At 39.7% G+C, this 21367-nt stretch overlaps 1 protein-coding gene across 5 annotated transcripts in view; it reads left to right on the top strand.

Annotated features, from left to right (window-relative positions):
- The first annotated feature begins 2904 nt into the window (after nt 1-2904).
- The window catches only part of RIC1 (RIC1 homolog, RAB6A GEF complex partner 1), a 143547-nt gene continuing 125084 nt past the window's right edge, over nt 2905-21367 (top strand). For 3 of the 5 annotated variants that reach the window (XM_036260288.1, XM_036260289.1, XM_036260286.1), the window contains exon 1: nt 12214-12257. In XM_036260288.1, the coding sequence (XP_036116181.1) occupies nt 12249-12257 (9 nt within the window). In that variant the 5' untranslated portion in view covers nt 12214-12248. Of the gene's footprint in view, nt 3049-12213; nt 12258-21367 lie in introns of those variants that run through there. The other 2 variants (XM_036260284.1, XM_036260285.1) reach the window with 1 other exon arrangement.

The following is a 21367-nucleotide window of genomic DNA, read 5'->3' on the forward strand; positions in this document are numbered from 1 at the left end:
TTTTGTAAACCTTAACTGTTACAAAGGAATGTAGCAGGGGAATTAAATTCTAAAGTCAGCGAAGCAAATCAAGTTAAACCTGAGTGTAACAAGTTACTCAGAAGATCCTTAAACTGTAGGAATACAGAAAGATGCTCCCACTCAGGAATTTGAGAACAAAGACCTCTGATCAAGAGCAGAGACAAATATACTCTCAGTAAAATTGCCAGTGGAATTGAATTGCTGCAATGTAACTTATTTTCATTTCTTCTCTCTTTCTGCCAAGTGCATAAATGAATCTGAGTTAGAAAAAAGTATGACGCAACTGTTATTCTTCTACAATTTTATATTGGCAAGCCAGGAGACCTAACTGGGCCTCTATTTTTCTAATGGTGTAGTTTAGCTGGATCAGGGTTTCATCCAGTATTTAATTTGACAATTATTCCAGTTTACTATTCTTTCTATGTTCCAGGCTGCTATGCTGGATGTTGGAAAAAAAGGAAAAAATAACACCAGAAAGGAGACACAGTCTGACCACAAAAGGCTGGCAAGTGGTGAGGCAGTTTCAACTTTGATTTGAGGAATCTGGTTCTTTGATCACTTCTGGGGAATGCAGTGAATGTTTAGAAAAATTATGGGAAGTTACATATTTGGTATGAATACCAACTACAATGCTACATTTGATATGGACTTTTTTTTTTTGGTATGTGCCCCTAGCGGAAACTGAACCTGGGACTCTCTGGTCTGCAGGCTGACGCTCCAACCACTGAGCCAAACCAGCCAGGGCCTAAGTTACTTTTTTTGCTGTTTATGTTGCTACTTTTTTATGTGAGTTGAGTTTTTAAAAAATGTTTTTTATTGATTTTTTAGAGAGAGAGAGAGAGGAAGGGAGAGGGAGAGAAAGACAGAAACATCCATGAGAGAAGCATCAACATAGATCAGCTGCCTCCTGCTCTCCCCCTAACCAGGATCAAGTCCACAATCAGGGCATGAGCCCTGACTGGGAATCAAACCCGAGACCTCTTGGTGCATAGGTCCAAGCTCAACCACTGAACCACGACAGGCAGGCAACTTTTGTTTTTAACCTGGGCTAACTCAAGTATTTTTGTTGTTGTTGTTAATCCTCACCTGAGGATATTTTCCATTTATTTTTAGAGAGAGTAGAAGGAAGGGATTGAGAGAGAGAGAAGTATGGATGTGAGAGAGACATATCCATTGGTTGCCTCTAGAATGACACCCACCAGCGCAGGGATCGAACCTGCAACCCAGGCACATGCCCTTAACCAGAATCAAACCCCAGACCCTTCAGTCCAAAGCCAATATTCTAACTACTGAGCCAAAGTGGCTAAGGCTTAACTCAAATATTTGCAATTGAAAAGTAATATAGCCCTGGCAGGTTTGGCTCAGCGTTAGAGCATCAGCCTGCGGTCCAGAGAGACCCGGGTTCAGTTCCCGCTAAGGGCGCGTACCTCGATTGCAGTTTGTCCCCGGCCCTGGTTGGTCATGCAGGTGGCAGCCACTAGATGTGTCCCTTTCACACTGATGTTTCTCTCTCTCTTCCTCTCTCTCCCTCCCACTCTATCTGAACAAAAAATGGAAAAATGTCCTCGGGTGAGGATAAGAAAAAAAGTAATATAAACATATGGAACTGTACAAAAAAGATACAGAATGAGAAGCCAATCTTTTATTCTACCCGTCCCCCACTCCTACTCCATACTCCATTCCCACTCATGCTGTCCTCCTATTCAATAGGCAATCACTGGGCAATCAATACTTTGAAATAAACAGTTGTTAAAGTAATCCCTGTGGTCCAAAAGTTAAAACACTTAACTACAGAATGTCTCAAGTCCAAGTCTAAAACGAAGTCCAAGTCTTTTCTGGTACATACCCCACTGAGGGTGCAGAAAAGACAGAGTCTCACCTTGTCTACCATTATGACTGGTAAAAGGACAGAAGAATTAAAAAATATATACTAGATTTAGAACTCCTGAAGGGCACAGTACAGGACTCAGGCACGTTCATTGTTGGTGGTTTATTTACGGACTGAATAAAGGTCCCCTCTAGGATGTAAACTCCATGAGGGCAGGGACTTCGCTGCCCGCTTTCACGGCCGACCTTGGCACACAATAAGGAATCACTGGGCCAAGGACCCAACAGCCTAGCACTGAGGCCTCTTCCAGGAGCCCAGGGTGGGAACGCGAGCAGGGAGAGTCACGTGACTCGCCCCGCCCCCCTACCCCCCATCTCTCCTTCCCCGGCCTAGCCTTCACCAGAGGCCTCACCAATCCACAAGGGAAGTCAAATTTGGCTGGGCCAGGGGAGGGCCGTGCACCTCAGGCCAAGACGTCTGGCGGCCGCGTCCCACCTGGCTCTGCCCACTTGCCTTGAGTCTCAGGCGATTATACCAGCCCCCGCCCCCGGCTCTGACTATTTGCTCCAGATTGCGAGTGGGAGGTGCAGAAAAGCAAGACGGGGGCAAAACCGCTTGCGTACTGACACTGCGCGGAAGCCACTCGTGAAGATTAGGGCGGAGCTTCAGCGGGCAGAGCTTGGAGGAAGGGAGCAGGCTCCAGTGCGCGCGCGCGCGACAGCCTTCCCACGCGGCGCGGTGTGGTGACGCCCGTGCGGCCCGCGGACGGGGCGGGGCCGGGGCGGGCCTCCGCGCTCCTCCCGCCCCCTCGTAGTCCCGACACTCCCTCCCCCCATCCCGTACACTGGGCCCCGTCAGCTCCGAGGTGCCTTCGTAGCCCAGCATCCCGTTGGCCCGGCCCGGCCAGCGGGCAGATGTCCCGAGCTGCCGCTGCCGCCGCCGCCGACTCCGCCGGTGGCGGTGTGGGAGGCGGGCGTCCGGCCCCGGGCCGCTGAGTGTGACGGACGGGGCCGGGGGCCGCCGGGCGCCGCGGCGTCGGCGGCTCCGCGCGGACCATGTATTTCCTGAGCGGCTGGCCCAAGAGGCTGCTCTGCCCTCTGGGGAGCCCCGCCGAGGCGCCTTTCCACGTTCAGTCGGACCCCCAGCGGACTTTCTTCGCAGTGCTGGCCTCGGCCCGCCTCAGCATCTGGTACAGCCGAGTAAGTCGAGCCGCCCGCCGCCCTCCCCGGCGTCCCGGTACCGCCCGCCCTCAACTTCCACCCGGAGTCCCCGACTCCTGCCCCTTCGCGCAGACCCTCTCGTCTGGGCTGTCCACCTCCTCGTTCCACCTTCTCGGACCCCGGGTCCGGGTGCGTCCTGCGGCTGGGGCCCCGGGCTGGATGCAGTCACTGCTGCTGCCGAAAATCCCTGTGCCTCCCCGCGTGGGACCGACAGCCGGGCACGGGGCAGACCCGCGCGCTCCTTCGGCCGAGCCCAGACTTGCCCTCCTCTCCCTCCCCCATTCCCCGAGGAACAGATTGTTTAAACTTTACACAATTAGAAATCTGGCCGCTGTTGTGCTCCCAGCCCTCTCACTTTAAAGGCCGTTGATTTGCAGTTAAGGGAAGCCTGTTGGGCTTCTTACCCAGTGCGAGACTTTACAGGCCTCGGATAACTTATTTCTAGCAACTACAGCTCAGCCAGAGTTCTTTATTTTCCCACTAAAGGTCTGGTTATACAACTCCTCGCCTCACCCCAGCATCTCCCCACTTTCTGGCTAGTCCTTTTCTTTGCTGTTCTTGGACTCTTCAGTAGAAAATTGTGTGTGTGTGTGTGTGTGTGTGTGTGTGTAAGTAAGTGAGGAGTAGAAGTAGAATTCCTATCTGTCCGCGCTCCACCAGGGTATTGACACCTGGAAATAATAAGATTTGGGTAGAACAAGAAACTGAGTTCTGTTTCTGCTTTCTGTGAATTTTTTTTTCTTTCTTTCTTTCTTGTATTGAACTACCGAGTAGATAAGAGAAAATCTTCAAAAATAAATAGTGATGGGTTACTCTATATTTTTCGTGAACTGCCGATAAAAGCTACAGAATAGGGTATAAAAGTGTTTTTGTTCTTTCTTTTTTTTTTTTTCAAAGAAGGCAGTACTAATCGATGTCAGAGTAAAGGGGAAAGTTTTTTTTTCTCCTTTCAGAGGTAGCTTGACCCTGTGGGAATAGGTTGTGACCTTGGCTTTATTAGATCTATGTGAAATACTGGCTTTAGTTAGTTAAAACCCTCAGCTCCCTGTGTTTAACCTTTTGAATGCCTACAAAGACCTTTGGCTATACTCACACACAACCCTGGTAAAAGTGAAGATGAGATTTAGACATTGCTGGTACTGTATCTCCTTTATATGACTATTATACTTCGACTGAAATCAGACTTTTACCATTAAGCTTTGGCTGATTTAAAATTTTAAAATATATATTAGAACAAAATAGGTTGTTATCAAGCTGACCATGTGACTTTTCTGTTTGGTACTTGATTGCATTTTTGAAATATATATATATCATTTGGTTCTTAAATGAATTAGATCACTTATATTGTGTATGCCAATTGAATATTTATGTTTGGGTGTATATAACTATTAAAGCACATGCAGGAAAAAATAATTATGACTTGAATTTTAAATTGTCTGCTGAATTTAGTTCACTCTAGTGTAACAAATTGTAAAGACTAAACTTTAGCTTTCCTTATCTCTAAAAAAGCAGACCTAACTTATTTATAGGCAGAACTCAATTTAATATGAGGAATGCATATACCAGAAGCCAGATTTCTTTAATCCTCTGTAAAAGAAACAAAAATATGCCTCAATTTTGTGAATATTGAGAATATCTGTTTTTTGTTTGTTTTTTGCTTTTGGAGTTACCATGCAAATACTATGTAAATCTAACGCAGTACTGGAATTTAAAACGACTTATATTCAAATTCCCACTCTACATATAGCTGCTTTCTATAGAAGTTTTGGGGCCACTACCATTGAAGTCCGTTGTACAAAATGTTAGGTTGTAGGGCAGCTATGGGTTCAGAAGTATGAGATAAAATGAAATGCAAGAATGCCTTAGGGGAAGCTGCAAAGTACTGTAGGTTGTGAATTGTTAATCTTGATCTTTGGCATCAGCTTTCTCACTTTAAAAAATGAAGTATTGGACCAGGTGGTTTTAAGGTCTTTGATTATATAAATGGGTGAATGGGAAGCAGGTGCCTGACTCTAGCTTCCAGTCTCCTCTTCCTCATATATGCTTTTTTTTCACTAAATCTAAAAGTTTTTATTTTGTTTTTTAAATTTCCAAACGTACTGAAACTATCTAAGTAAAAATAAATTTGGGTTAACAAACTTCTTTTAAATATGAAAACACCGCTGGCTAAATTGAGGAGCTGTCAGTGGCTCAATTGCGTGAGAACATGAAAGCCTTGATTTTGGAGAGGTTGTATATGCAAGTAATTTTATAGAATAAAGTGTTTGTTTTTTTTAATTCTCACCCGAGGACATTTTTGCATTTGTCTTCAGATAGAGAGGGAGGGAGAGTGGGGGGAGGGAGAGAGAGAGAAACATCGATGTGAGTGATTGCCACCCACACGACCCCAACCAGGGCCGGGGATGAACCACAACCAAGGTATGTGCCCTTAGTGGGAACCGAACCCGGGACTCTCCAGTCTGCAAGCCGATGTTCAAACCGCTGAGCCAAACTAGCCAGGGCAGAATAAAGTGAATTTTGAAGATCTAAAGGGTTTTATGGAGTAGTTGAGGTCTTAAAAGCTGCTTGAGGACTTTTGGAGACAGGGAGAGACAGAGAGATAAAATACAACACAATTTGCTTACTTCAAATTTTGGGTCTCTCTTAGTAAGTTAAACTCACTTAAGAGGGGTATATATATATTTTTTAAAAGCAATGTGTATTTATTAGTCTAAGCTGGTTAGTCATTAAACTATGGAAATGTTAAAGTGAAATCTCTAAGAATAACTTCTGTACTTTCATGGGTCTTCTAGTGAACTTTTACGTATTACTTATAGCTACTATTATATAGCCTAAGTATCTAATGGAGTCCCAGTGTTATAGAGTCATTTCTCTTCAAAACTCTTCCAGACTCCAAATTTGAGAAATACAGTGTAGAGTTTCAGTAGAAACTTTGCTTTTTTTAAATTTCATTTTTAGTGTGAGGGTATAGCTTGTTTCCAGTGTAACTTTATGTAAATTTGATTTCACTACTTAGTGATTCTACTTAGGAGTTCTAAAAACTACTCTAGTTTACAACAGGAATTATTTAGATATTTTGGAACCCCAAAAAAGGGTGCTCAAAAAAGATTTGGCATGTATATGTCAAATTGGAGTGGTAGAGGTGTGACTATTCATGGAACAATTGATGATGTATTTCTGCCAAGGGTATTATAAAAAGGACTAGTTTCAGCTTTGAGGATGAAGCTGTTATTAAAATATATTATGATTTATGATTGACATGGTTGTTTTGTGAAATGAATTGTGTTTTGTACTATACCAGAGAGACTAGAATCATTCCTATAATATACTATTAACTAATATGGAAGTCTACATATGTGAATGTGAATCACAAAATGATACCTTAGAATGCTGTAATTCTAAATTAGTCTTACCTCAACTTTCAAGTCATTGATTATTTCAAGTATGTAAATTAGCCTCAGCTGTATTTTGTAGTAGAAAGCATAAATGGACCATACATGAAATAGATGAAGGGGCTTATTCTATGTAGCAAAACATTTTATTCGAACATGTTAGTGTGTTAATATGATAAATGAAAATTTTGTGAGTTATTCACTGTGAAGATTGCTAATAAAGACAGCTTATGAAATAAATTATGTATCTTTGAGTAACTCTGAATAGAATCTTGTTCTTGTTGGTGTATGCTAATAATAGAATACAGTGAGATAGGTGTTCAAAGAAGCAAGTTGTAGGATCAGGTATCTGGTTAACTGTGTGACCTTAAGAAGGACATTTAATATGTATGTACCTATGTTTTCCCAACTCTCCCCTTTCTCACCCTTTCAAATCTATACTGTTAATTGCCTTCCTTATAAACCACTGCTTGGGCGTCTATTAGGGTTCAGCACTGGTTAAAGAATGAAGTTCAAACTCTTTAGTTTGATATGAGACACTCCCCTCTTGGAATGCTCTCTTGCCCCATCGCTGCCTATCAGAATATTATTCATCTTTTGCTTCTGTTGAAATTCTGCTTTCTATATGAGTCATTATTTATTTACCATAACCAGAAGTGTGCATTTTTTTAATAAACTCTGTTTATATTGAAGTTTGCCACACATTTTATTTCTCCTACTAGATTATAACTGGAGGGCAGAAATGATCTTATTTTGTATTATTTATAATGCTTTGTACAAAACATATGCTTAATACATATTTTTAAAATTAATGAATTCAGGATATCTGTCCTATGTGTAGCACAGAATTTTTTAAAAGTTCAATAATTGGAAGACTTTTAAGTGTAGACATGTAATTTTAAAAATATGGTATGATAAATTACAGTTCATCAGAAAAACTTCTTTAAAAAGTGTTATATAAGTACAAGTGAATTAAATACTATTTTTTACACACAGTCCAAATTATATTAGAAAAGTAGTTCATGTTATTCACAATAGCCAAGATATGGAAACAATTTAAGTATCTGTCAGTGGATGGATGGATAAAGATGTGTATATATACACAATGGACTATTATTCTGCCATGAGAAGGAAGGACATTTTGCCATTTGCAACAACATAGATGGACCTTGAGAGCATTATGTTAAGTGAAGTAAGTCAGACAAAGACAAATACTGTATGATATTACTTATATGTGGAATCTAAAAAAGCCTAAGTCATTGAAACAGAGGCTAGAATGGTGGTTACCAGGGTCTGGGTGGGTTGGGGAAAAGGGGATGTTGATCAAAGAGTACAGACTTCCATCTGTAAGATGAGTAAGTTCTGGGAATCTAATGTATAGCATTGTGATTATAGTTAATAGTACTGTATTATATACTTGAAAGTTGCTAAGGGCTTAGATCTTAAATGTTCTCACTACAAAAAAGAATTGGTAATTATGTGACTTGATTTAGATGTTAGCTAACACTATGGTGGTGATCATTTTGTAAGATACAAGTGTATCACACCAGCATGTCAATTATATCAGTAAAGCTAGAAATAAAAGTGCTACCTAATAAAGGGTTCTACTTTAATTATTAGATAATCTGTAGTTTACCAAAATTTAAATTGTTGTGCAGTCTTATAATCAGTGGGAACTGTTGGTTCCCAGTATGTTTATATAGACGTAATCAATGGACAAAATCAATGGACAAAGAAAGACACATAAAAAGGAAGTAGTATAAACAAATAAAGATATTTGACTCATCTTTAGGTATATAGTTGACATATATCTCACACATAACTTGCTTCCCAATTATATAAGAAATGCCCACAGTGCAATAAGAAAAAGGCAAGCGTCCCAACAAATGATCCATATTATAGCTAAACATTCATTCTGAGTTTTTTTGTGCACTTGATGCTTTACATGACGGGAAGCAGAGTTTCCTGATTTTAGGTCCTTCACATGTCTTATTCATGATTTTGATCTGTTCCCACATTACTCGTCCAATCTAACTCTTTTTTTTTTTTTCTTTATTGATTTTAGAGGGAGGGAGGGGCGGAGAGAGAGAGAGAGAGATACAAACATTGATGAGAGAACATCGATTGGCTGCCTCCTGCATGTGCCCCACTGGAGATTTGGCCCACAACCTGGGCATGTGCCCTGACCTGGAATCTAACCGGTGACCTCTTGGTGCATGGGTCAATCAATGCTCAACCACTGAGCCACACCAGTCAGGCTCCAATCTAACTCCTAAACTTGACATTATCTTTCAAAATATATTAATTTATATCCTGACTACAAAATGGAAAGCTAGCACCACTTCATGAATAGAGGGTTACTATATGAAATAATACAATGAAAACAGTGTTATGAATATCTCTTCCTGTTAAAGGCTCTTGCCCTTTTCTTAAAAAGAGCAGTTAGCAGAGAGATTTAAAAGTAAACTAGCACCTCTTACTGATTTCCTCCGTATCTAAATCAAAGGGTTAAAGAAGAATTAAAAAAATTATTTTCTCACTGTATGATTAAATATTTAATACAGTGTATGTATGTCACCTAAAATGGTGGTATAGGAAATAGTGTATTAAAGCATTTCACTTACTGCTAAATAAAGCATTAATTGTGCAGTTTATGAAATTAGAAAAAATAAATTTACAATTTAAAAATATTTTAAAATATTCTAGAATTCAGACTTGCTACAAAATGAGAAACATTTTATTTTTATTGACCAGCAAGCATCATTTGGTTGGAGTCAAGGTATCTTATTTTAAGTTGATTGTAATTGCTTTACTTGGGCTTGCCATTACAAATCTATCTGTCTCACCAACTGAGTTGCCCTATTTTAATGATAAATCATACATAAATTTACATATGAAATTTTGGATATTGTGGTTTTACAGTATTGCTGTGGTTTAATTTTTCTAACAGCTTTATTGAGGTTTATAAATATATAAGTGCACAGTAATTTTTAGTTAACTTATAGAGCTGTGCAACCATCATCACAATCTAATTTTAGAACATTTATAGCAACCCAAAAAATATCTCTATTTGCATTCAACCTCTGCTCCCAGTCCAACCCTGGGAACCATTGATTGGCCTCCTTTTTGTCCCTCTGGATTTGACTTTTCTGGAAATTTCATATAAATGTAATCATATGTGCTCTTTTGTGCTTGGCTTCTATTTAGCATAATGTTTTTGTGGTACTTCTTTTGTTTGCTTAATATTATTCCATTGTATGAATCTACCACAGTTTTAAAATCCATTCACCAGTTGATGGGTATTTGGGTTGTTTCTAACTTAGAGCCATTATGAATAATGCTGTTATATAAATATTTGTTTACATGTTTACATGAAACCTAGGCATGTGCCTTTGACTGAGAATCAAACCTGCAACCTTGCCCAGCTGGTGTGGCTCAGTGGTTGATCGTCAACCCATGCACCAAGAGGTTGCTGGTTTGATTCCCGGTCAGGGCACATGCCCAGGTTGTGGGCCAAATCCCATCGGGGGCATGCAGGAGGTGGCCACTCAGTGTTCTCTCTCATCGATGTTTCTAGCTCTCCCTGTCCCTTCCTCTCTCTCTAAAAAAAGGGAAAAATCAATAAAAGCATATAATTTTAAAAAAATCCTCACGGATATTTTTCCATTGCTTTTCAGATACAGTGGAAGGGAGATATATATATATATATATATACACACACACACACACACACACACACACACACCCCAATGTGAGAGAGACACATCAATTGGTTGCCTCTCGCACAACCCCTACCGGGGCCAGGGATCAAACCCGCAACCCATGTACATGCCCTTGACTGGGAATCAGTCCAAAACCCTTGGATCCACAGGCTAATGCTTCAACCTCTGAGCCAAACCGACCAGGGCAATATATATAATTCTTTTAATCTGCTGTTGATTTTGTTGAGGATTTTTACATTTATATTCTTCAGGTTTATTGACTTGTAGTTTTCTTTTCTTCTAGGATCCTTGGCTTTGGCATTAGGGTAATAATGCTAGCCTCAGAATGAGTTAGTATTCCCCCTTCAGTATTTCTGAAGAGTTTGAGAAGTACTGGTGCTACTTTTTCTTTAAATGCTGGTAGATCTCACTAGTGAAACAATGTAACCCTAGTCTTTTCTTTATTGGGTATTTTTTGGTTACTGATTCAGCTTCTTAACTAGTTATAAATTTATTCAAATTTTCTGTTCAGTGTTTGTTGGTTGTGGTTTTTGTTTTAGGAATTTGTCCACTTCATCTAGGTTGTCCAGTCTGTCAACATACAGTTGTTCATAGTACTCTCTTATAATCCTTTTTATTTTTGTAAACTCAGCAGTGCTATCCCCCTTTTCATTTCTGTTTTAGTTGAGTTTTTTTTCTTAGTCTACCCAAAGATTTTTCCATTTTGTTGATCTTTTGGAAGAACCAACTCTTGGTTTCTTTGATTTTTCTCTATTGTTTTTCTACTTTTCACTTTCTCTCTGCTCTAATCTTTATTAGTTCCTCCTTCTAGCTTTGGGTTAATTTGTTCTCCTTTTTGTATTTCCATTAAATGTAAAGTAAGATTGGTTTAACCTTTCTTTTTTAATGTAAGCATTTACAGTTGTAAATTTCCTACTTTGCACTACTTTTGTTGCATTTCATACATTTTAGTATGTTGTGTTTTCATATTTTCTGATTTCCTCTGTGAGTTTTCCCTTTCTCATTGGTTGTTTAAAAATGGATTGTTTAGCCCTGGCCGGTTTGGCTCAGAGGTTAGAGCATCAGCTCGTGTACCAAACAGTTACAGGTTCAATTCTGGTTGATGGCACGTACCTTGATTGCGTTTTGGTCCCTGCTCTGGTTGTGCAGGAGGCAACCAATCGATGTTTCTCTCTCACATCGGTGTTTCTCTCTCTCCCTCCCTCCCTCCCAGTCTATCTGAAGATAAATGGAAAAAAACATCCTCCATTCAGGATTTTAAAAGAAAATGGATTGTTTAATTTCCACTTATTTGTGAGTTTCTCAGTTTTGCTTTTGCTGTTGATCTTTAGTTTCATTCCATTGTGATCAGAAGAAATACTGAGAGAGAGAGAGAGAGAGAGAGAGAGAGAGAGAGAGAGAGAATTTAAGTTTATTAAGACTTACTATGTGGCCTAACTTACAGTCTGTCTGGAGAATATGTCCTATGCACTTGACAAAAAAGTGTGTTTTTCTGTTGTGTGGAGTTATCTGTATATGTGTATTAGGTCTAATTAGTCTGTAGTGTTGTTCAAGTTTTCTATTTTCATATTGATTTTCTGTCTGAATGTTCTGTTCTCTAGCCTCTTCTTTGAGGTATTGTCATATATGTTATATATATATATATCACTACAGTGTATTGTCTTTTTAAAAATTATTTTATAAAACCTAGTATATTTTAGAGAAATTAAAAAGACGAAAGGTAAAAACATTTATTCAGTTTTTTTATATTTATCCATTTATTTGCCATTTCTTGTGCTGTTTGTTTGTTCATTCGGATTGAGTTACCATCCATGTCATTAGTCACTAAAACTACTGCCTGGCTCAGTGATTTGCTAGGAAGACTCACAGGACTGAGTTTATAGTTATACTTATGTTTATGAGTTATCACAACAAAAGGATACAAAGCAAATATTTCAGAGGCTCATTGGGGAAAATCTGAAGGAATCACATGCAAGTTCCAATATTCCTCTTTCAGTTTAGTCATATAGAATGTGCTTGCTTCCTCTGGCATCAAATTGTGACAAGATAAGATATATGCAGTATTATGTACCAGGTAAGCTCATTATAGACTCAGTCGTCAAGGTTTTATTGGGGATGTTCTGTATAGATGTAAACAAAAACCATCTTCCTGTCCTTTTATGGTGTGACCTTTGACCAACCTCACTGTCCTTAGTAAGCATATCAAAGACTTCTAGTTAATGAGTATCTGTGTTCCTTAATTTTTAACCATAAATACTTTGGTTATTAATGGCCAGGATGATAACCAAGATGTATATCAAAATGGTGATAGTATGGCTCACCAGGAGGTATGGCCTTGGAGCTACTGCATTCTTTGTCCCATCAACCATTCATACTTGAGTTACACGATTTTTTTTTTTTTTTTTTTAAAGATGCAGTCACAGGAGTCTTTAGCAGAGAAAAATTGCAAAACTGCTGGGCCGACTGTGTTCAGGCCCAATCTTCTCTAATTAAATTGCCCTACAATGAATTCTGTTATGTTCTTTGGAGTTGCCTCCATGGTTTTTGGTATGTTTTGGTGGCCATTACATATTTGCCCCACCGTCGTATAACATACTAAATTCCATATTACATGTTTTAGCCTAAGCCATGTAGTTTGTACTGTACAAACAGTTTAGGCACAACTGGCTACTTTTATTAGTTAAGGAATGGTCAGAACGCTCCCCAAATCCCAAGTTCCCAGCTGACCAACCTTGCAAGCAGACCATTTTTAATATAGCAATCTCAGGCCTGTTTTTTTAACTCTTTTTTGCATACCATTTGATGTCATTTCCTTTTTTGGTATGCTCTGCCTATGGGTTTGAACAATAGTTTTGCTGGATACAGAATTCATGGTTGACAATTTTTCTGTTTTAGCATTTAAATGTGACACTTTATTGGTTTCTCGCCTTCATTGTTTCTGATAAGAAGTCAGCCATTAATTATATTTTTTGTTCTGTTGTACATGATCAGTTGTTTTATTTTCGCTTCTGCAACCTTTTCTTATTGTTGGTTTTCAGTGTTTGCGTATGGTGTGTTTATGTATGTATGTGTTTATCCCACTTGGGTCTTGTCAAGCATTGTTGCACTTAATGTTTTTCATCAAACTTGAGACATTTGCAGCCATTATTTCCTCAAATATTTTTTTTATCCCACTTTGTCTCCTGGAACTCCTCATTATGCATAAGTTGGTACACTTGTTGTCCCACAGGTCTCTCTCCACTTCTATCTTTGTATTTCAGATTAGATAACTTTACAAAATATTTTCTTTTTTCTTTTTTTTTTTTTTTTTTTTTTTTATCCTCACCTGAGGATATTTTTCCATTTTTTGTACAGATAGAGTGGGAGGGAGAGAGGAAGGGAGAGAGAGAGAGAAACATCGATGTGAAGGGACACATCGAGTGGCTGCCACCCGCACAACCAACCAGGGCCGGGGACAAACTGCAACCGAAGTACGTGCCCTTAGCGGGAACCGAACCCGGGCCTCTCCGGACCCCAGGCCAACGCTCTAACCGCTGAGCCAAACTGGCCAGGGCTTCTTTTTTCTTTAAATTAATTTATTTTAGTTACAGATGTTTCTCCTTTTCCCCACACTGACTCCCCCCTCGATCCCCGCCATGTCCCCAGCCTTGTTATCCATGTTCATTGTTCATGCATACATGCATATAAGTTCTGTAGTTTATCTCTCCCCCACCAACCCCTCTTCTGGGGATTGTCAGTCCATACCCCACTTCCATGTGTCTGGGAATACCTCATTCAACAGACTGTCATGTTCATTATATTCCACAAATAAGTGAGATCATATGATACTTGTCTTTATCTGGGCTTGTTTCACTTAGGATAATACTTTCCAGGACCCTACATGTTGTCTCAAAGGATAAGAGATCTTTCTTACAGCTGCATAGTACTCCATTGTGTATATGTACCACAGCTAGCTTTTTTATCCATTCATCTACTGATGGACACTTGGGCTGTTTCCAGATCTTAGCTATTGTAAATAGTGCTGCTATAAACATGGGGGTACATATATTCTTTCTGATTGGTGTTTCAAGCTTCTTAGGGTATATTCCTAGAATTAGAATCACTGGGTCAAATAGAAGTTCAATTTTTAATTTTTTGAGGTAACACAATATTGTTTTCCATAGTAGTTGCACCAGTCTGCATTCCCACCAGCAGTGTACTAGAGTCCCCTTTTCTCCACACCCTCGCCAACACTTGTTTGATGATTTGTTGATGGCGGCCATTCTGACAGGTGTGAGGTGATACCTCATTGTTGTTTTAATTTGCATCTCTGATCATTAGTGATATTGAGCATTTCTTCATATGTCTCTTAGCCATTTGTATGTCCTGTTTGGAGAGGTGTCTATTTAGTTCCTCTGCCCATTTATTAATTTGTTCTTTTTGTCTTTCTTTTGTTGAGTTGTATGAGCCCTCATATATATTGGAAATTAACCCCTTATCTGATATACCATTGGCAATGATGCTCTCCCATACAGGGGGTTGCCTTTCCATTTTGATGATTGTATGTTTTGCTGTGCAGAAGCTTTTGAGTTTGATGTAGTCCCATGTGTTCATTTTCTGCTTTGTTTCTTTTGCCTTAGGTGATGTATCAGTGAAAATTCTGCTGCGTATGAAGTCTGAAATGTTGTTGCCTACAGTGTCTTCTAGGATTTTTATGGAATCATGAGTCACATTTAAGTCTTTTATTCATTTTGAGTTTGTTCTTGTGTATGGTGTAACTTAATGGTCTAGTTTCATTTCTTTTGCCTGTAGCTGTCCAATTTTCTCAACACCATTTATTTATTTATTTATTTATTTATTTATTTATTTATTTATTTATTTATTTTATCCTTACCCGAGGACATTTTTTTGAAATTTTTTTCAGATAGAGTGGGAGGGAGAGAGAGAGAGAAACATCGACGTGAAAGGGACACATCGATTGGTTGCCACCCGCACAACCAAACCAGGGCCAGGGACAAACTGCAACCGAAGTATGTGCCCTTAGTGGGAACCGAACCCAGGTCTCTCCAGACCACAGGCCAATGCTCTAACCGCTGAGCCAAACCAGCCAGGGCTCAACACCATTTATTAAGGAGGCTGTCTTTACTCCACTGTATGCTCTTGCCACCTTTGTCAAATATTAATTGAGTATATTGCCTTGGGTCCATTTCTGGGTTCTCTGTTCTGTTCCACTGGTCTATATGCCTGCTCTTGTGCCAGTACCAGGCTGTTTTGATTACAGTGGCTTTGTAGTATAACCTGAAATCTGGTAATGTGATCCCTCCTACTTTGTTCTTTTTCAAGATTGCTGTGGCTATTCGAGGTCTGTTTTGGTTCCATATGAACTTTTGAAATATTTGTTCCAGTTCTGTGAAGTATGTCTTTGGTATTTTGATGGGGTTGCATTGAATCTATAGATTGCTTTGGGTAGTATGGACATTTAAATGATGTTAATTATTCCAATCCATGAACAAGGTATGTGCTTCCACTTTTTTTATATCTTCCATTTCTTTTTTCAATGACCTGTAGTTTTGTGCGAATAGGTCCTTTATTTCTTTGGTTAAATGTATTCCTAGGTATCTTAATTATTTTGCCACAATGGTAAATGGGATTGTTTTTTTTAGTTTCTCTTTGTGAGTTCATCATTGGTGTATAAGAATGCCATCGATTTCTTGACGTTAATTTTGTATCCTGCTACTTTTCCAAATTCATTTATTAAGTCTTGTAAATTTTTGATGGAGTCTTTAGGGTTTTCTACGTATAGTATCATGTCATCTGCGAATAATGACAGTTTCACTTCCTCCTTTCCATTTGGATCCCTTTTATTTTTTCCTCCTGTCTGAATGCTGTGCCTAAGACTTCCAGTATTATGTTAAATAAGAGTGGCGAAAGTGGGCATCCTTGTCTTCTTCCTGTTCTTAAGGGAAATGCTTTTAATTTTTGCCCATTGAGTATGATGTTGGCTGTAGATCTTTCATATATGGCCTTTATTATGTTGAGATATGGTCTCTCTATTCCCAGTTTGCTGAGCGTTTTTATCAGAAATGGGTGCTGGATGTTGTCAAACGCTTTTTCAGTGTCTATTGATATAATCATATGATTTTTATCTTTCATTTTGTTTATGTGGTGTATCACATTTATTGATTTGCGAATATTGTACCAGCCTTGCATCCCTGGGATGAATCCCACTTGGTCATGGTAAATGATTTTTTTGGATGTATTGCTGGATTTGATTTGCTAGTATTTTGTTCAGGATTTTGGCATCTATGTTCATCAGGGATATTGTACTGTAGTTTTTTTTCTTTGTAGTGTCTTTTTCTGGTTTTGGAATTAGAATTATGCTGGCCTCATAAAATGAGTTTGGAAGTCTTCCTTCTTGAATTTTTTAAAGTAGTTTGAGCAGAATGGGTATTCTTTGAATGTTCAGTAAAATTCCCCTGTGAAGCCATCCAGTCCTGAGCTTTTGTTTGCTGGAAGAGTCTTGATTACATCTTCAATTTCTTCTGTTGTTATTGGTCTGTTCAAGTTTTCTATCTCTTTCCGGTTCAGTTTTGGGAGACCATGTGTTTCTAGAAATTGGTTCATTTCGCTTAGATTATCGAATTTGTTGCCATATAATTGTTCATAATATTTGTTAATAATCCGTTGTATTTCTGTGGTGTCAGTTATTATTTCTCCTCTTCCGTTTCTGATTTTGTGTATTTGGGTTCTCTCTCTGTTTCTTGGTGAGTCTAACTAAGGGTCCATCAATCCCATGTTTATCTTTCCGGAAAACCAGCTCTTTGTTTCCGTGATTCTTTGAATGATTTGTTTGGTCTTCATGTCATTTATTTCTGCTCTGATCTTTACTATTTCCTTCCTTCTACTTGCTCTGGGGTTTTTTTTTTTTGTTTCCTTTCTAGTTCTTCAAGTTGTGAGGTTAGATAGTCCATTCGAAATTTTTCTTGTTTCTTGAGGTAGGCCTGTAGTGCTATGATCTTTCCTCTCAGGACTGCTTTCGCTGTGCCCCATAGATTTTGTGTTGTTGTTTGTTCTTTTGCATTGTTTCCAGGAAGTTTTTAATTTCTTCCTTGATCTCCATGGTAGCCCATTTATTGTTTAATAACATGCTATTTAGTCTTTGTGTTTTCAAATGTCTTTGCATGTTCTTGTTGCAATTGATTTCTATTTGCATGCCATTGTGATCTAAGTAGATGCTTGATATGATTTCAATCTTGAACCTGTAGAGACTTAGTTTGTGCCCTAACATGTGGTCTATCTTTGAAAATGTCCCATGTGTACTTGAGAAGAAGGTGATTTCTGCAGTTTTGGGGTGTAATTCTCTGTAGATATCTATTAAATTCATTTGATCTAGCGCTTCATTTACAGTCTGTGTTTTGTTAATTTTTTATCTAGAAGATCTATCCAGTGATGTCAGCGGGGTGTTGAAGTCTCCTGCTATGATTTTATTGCTGTTGATTTCTCCTTTGAAGTCCTCCAAAAGATTTTTAATATATGTTGGTGCGCCCTGGCCAGTTTGGCTCAGCGGTTAGAGCGTCGGCCTGCGGTCCTGAGAGACCTGGGTTCGGTTCCCGCTAAGGGCACGTACTTTGGTTGCAGTTTGTCCCTGGCCCTGGTTGGTCGTGCGGGTGGCAGCCACTCGATGTGTCCCTTCACGTCGATGTTTTTCTCTCTCTCTCCCTTCCTCTCTCTCCCTCCCACTCTATCTGTACAAAAAATGGAAAAATATCCCGGGTGAGGATAAAAAAAAAATATATATATATATATATATATATATATATATATATATATGTTTGTGCTCCTATATGTTTATCAAGGTTATATCTTCCTGTTGGATAGAGCCTTTCAATATTATGTAGTGGCCTTCTTTGTCTCTAGTTATGGCCTTCATTTTGAAATCTACTTTATCATATGACTATTACTACAGCTGCTTTTTTTATTTTTATTTCTGTTTGCTTGAAAGATTTTTTCCATCTCTTTCCTTTCAACCTATGTGAGTCTTTTGTTGTGAGGTGGGTCTCTTGTAAACAACATATACGTGACTCATGCTTTCTTATCCAGTCAGCTACTCTGTGTCTTTTTATTGGAGCATTCAAACCATTCACATTTAAGATGATAATTGATATTTACTTATTTATTGCCATCTTTGTTTAGTGTGGTTCTATTTTTCTTCCTATTTCTTCTACTAATTACTTCAGTCCTTTTAGCATATCTTGCAATTCTTTTTTGGTGTTAATATATTCCCTTAGCTTTTTTTTGTGTCTGGAAAGCTCTTTATTTGTCCTTCTATTTTTCATGATAGCCTTGCTGGGTAGAGTAGTCTTGGATTCAGATCATTGTTTTTCATGACCTTGATTACTTCGTGCCACTCCCTTCTGGCCTGTAGTGTTTTTGTTGAGAAGTCAGCTGAGAGCCTTATGTGGTTTCCTTTGTAGGTAACCTGTTGCTTATCTCTTGCTGCCTTTAGGATTCTTTCTTTGTCTTTAATTTTTGGCATTTTAATTACTGTGTGTCTTGGTGTGGGTCTGTTTGGGTTCTTCTTACTTGGGGCTGTCTGTGCTTCTTGAACTTGAATGCCTTCTTCCTCCACCAAGTTAGGAAAGTTTTCTGTCACTATTTCTTCAAATATATTCTCTAACCCTTGCCCATTTTTTTCCTTTTCGTGGAGTTCCATGATGTGAATGTTATTACGTTTCCAGTTATCCCATAGTTCTCTTAAGCTGTCTTCCTGTTTTTTAATTGTTTTTTCCTTTTGGTTTTCTGATTGGTTGATTTTTTTTCTACCCTGTCTCCTAATTCACTGATCTGGTCCTCAGCTTCCTCTACTCTGCAGGTTAGTCCTTCCATTGTGTTCTTAATTTCTGCCATGTCATTCTTCATTTCCACTTGGTTGGTTTTCAACGTTTCTATATATTTACTCATGGTGCTGATATCCTTACTCATGCTGTTGCGCTTCCTCAAGATCATGGCTCTGAACTCTACATCTGATAATTTGCTTAGCTTTATTTCATTTATTTTCTTCGATAGAGTTCTCTTGTTCTTTTATTTGGAATTTGTTTCTTTGTTTCACCATTTTGGCTATCTCAGTGGTTTTCGGAGCCTGCCAAATATTCCCTATGGGTATTGGTGTTCTGCTGTTTGTGGCTCCCTCTACTGGGTTTGGATGAGCCTTGGGGGGCCCACATTAAACATCACTGTCAAGTCTTACTTTTGCCGGGTAGAGTTGCAAGCCCAGTAAAGAATCAGTTATCCTCTAGCTTTTTCCTGGAGGCTAATAGTCTCTGTTTCTCAATGCCTTGGAATGTCGCCCTGGTTTTCAGTGTCCCTGGTCCTGTCCTGCTGCTTTTCTGTTGCTTTGTTCCGAGGATTTGTCTTTATTTTAGTTGTAATCCCCATTTGGTCCTGGGAGATAATCTCGTAGCTTCTATTCACTCAGCCTCCATTTTCACATCCTCTATGCCTATCTTGTGTGCAGCTGGGTCGCTCAGGCCTTTCTGGTGCCCCCACTAGCTGCAGGTCTCGTGGGTAACTGGATTGCACAGAACCTTTGGGGACCCGGCTCTGCCTATGTTATGGGCTGCTGAGTCACACAGGCTTCTCTGGTGCTTCAGCACCTTTCAGGTCCTGCTGGTAACTAGATTGCAAAGTCTCTGCTGTGTTGCACAGGCCTCTCTGGTGCCCCAGCACCCTGCAGTGCCCTCGGGTGGGTAGCTGGATCACACCAGTCTCTCTAGGGCTCTGGCTTCTCACTGCTTTTGTGGGCCACTGGACTGCACAGGCCTCTGTGGAGCCCCAGGTCCTGTAGCTGGTGTCTGGGGAGTGCTGCTGTCCTGCAGGGCTCAACTTCTGCTCACCCTTTCCTGTAGTCTTTGGGGAAGGGTCTCAGCTGCTGGTCTGTGCTTCTGTTGCTTGAGGATAGATATCTGCTCCCCAGCCTCTGTTGCTGGATATATCTAGACTCTGATAGGGCTGTTACTATGGGGGATGGTGCTGGGCTTCAGGCTGTCTGTGACTTTCGCAACCAGCACCTTGGGAGCTCCACTACTGTGCACTGGTCTGTGTTGACACAGTGTGTCCACTGGTCCGATGGTGCCAGGTATGCTGGTGGGCTCAGGTTGTTGGGCCCTAGCCGCTCCTACTGCCTCCCCTACCAGGGAAGACCTGAGATCTTCCAAAGTGTTGGGACCTCCCTGTGGCGCAGGGAGAAGCATCCTGAAGAGCCGCTTACCGAGGTAGCCGGCTTCTCCCGTCCAAAGCACAGGAACTTTCTGCTCTGTGACTCTGCAATGCTCGGGTTTGGTTGTCTACCTTCATTCAGTTCCACTCACACTCTCACATAGTCACTTACCCTCTCACACACTCACCCTCCCTCTGGTCCTGGCAGCCGCCATCCTGTCAACTTTATGAAATATTTTCATGTTTTTGGATTCCTTTGCCATCCCAAATATGCTGTAGAGCCTATATAATGATGTTTCCGTTTCAATTTTTCTACGTTTAAACTCTAGAATTGGTTAATTTTTATTTCTTTTTTGAGATTCCCCACATGCTGAGACATAATCATCATATTTTCCTTTGATTCTTTAAGTATGCTTTCTTTAGTTTCTTTAACATATTTATTATGGTTGTTTTGAATTTGTCTGCTATTCTGGGCCCACTCAGAGATAGTTTCTTTTTCCTTCAGTCTGGGTCACACTTTCTAGTTTCCTTGTATTGTTCTTTTAAATATTTACCCAAGTATACTTTTTCATTGAATTTTTAGATAGAGTGGGAGGGGAGAATGGAGAGAGAGAGAGAGAAAAGAAACAACCATTGGATGTAAGAGGGACACATCGATTGGTTGCCTCCCACACAACCCCAACCAGGGCCTACGATTGAACCTACAACTGAGGTACATGCCCTTGACTGAGAATTGAACCTGTAAATCTTTGGTTCGAGAGCTGATGCTCTAACCACTGATTCAAACTGGGAAGGGCCTTTGCATTGTCTTTTAATTGATTAATTAATTAATTTATTTATTTAACTAAAACCACCTTTATTTTAGTCTTCAAAGAGCAAACTTCTTTTTTCCAAGATAGTTATGATTAACTTACAATAATGGCATTTACTCCCGGCTGGTGTGGCTCAGTTTTTGAGATCGACCTATGCAGGAAGAGGTTGCTGGTTTGA

Source organism: Molossus molossus, unplaced genomic scaffold (genome assembly GCF_014108415.1).
Source record: "Molossus molossus isolate mMolMol1 unplaced genomic scaffold, mMolMol1.p scaffold_m16_p_14, whole genome shotgun sequence".
Classification (NCBI taxonomy): Eukaryota; Metazoa; Chordata; class Mammalia; order Chiroptera; family Molossidae; genus Molossus; species Molossus molossus.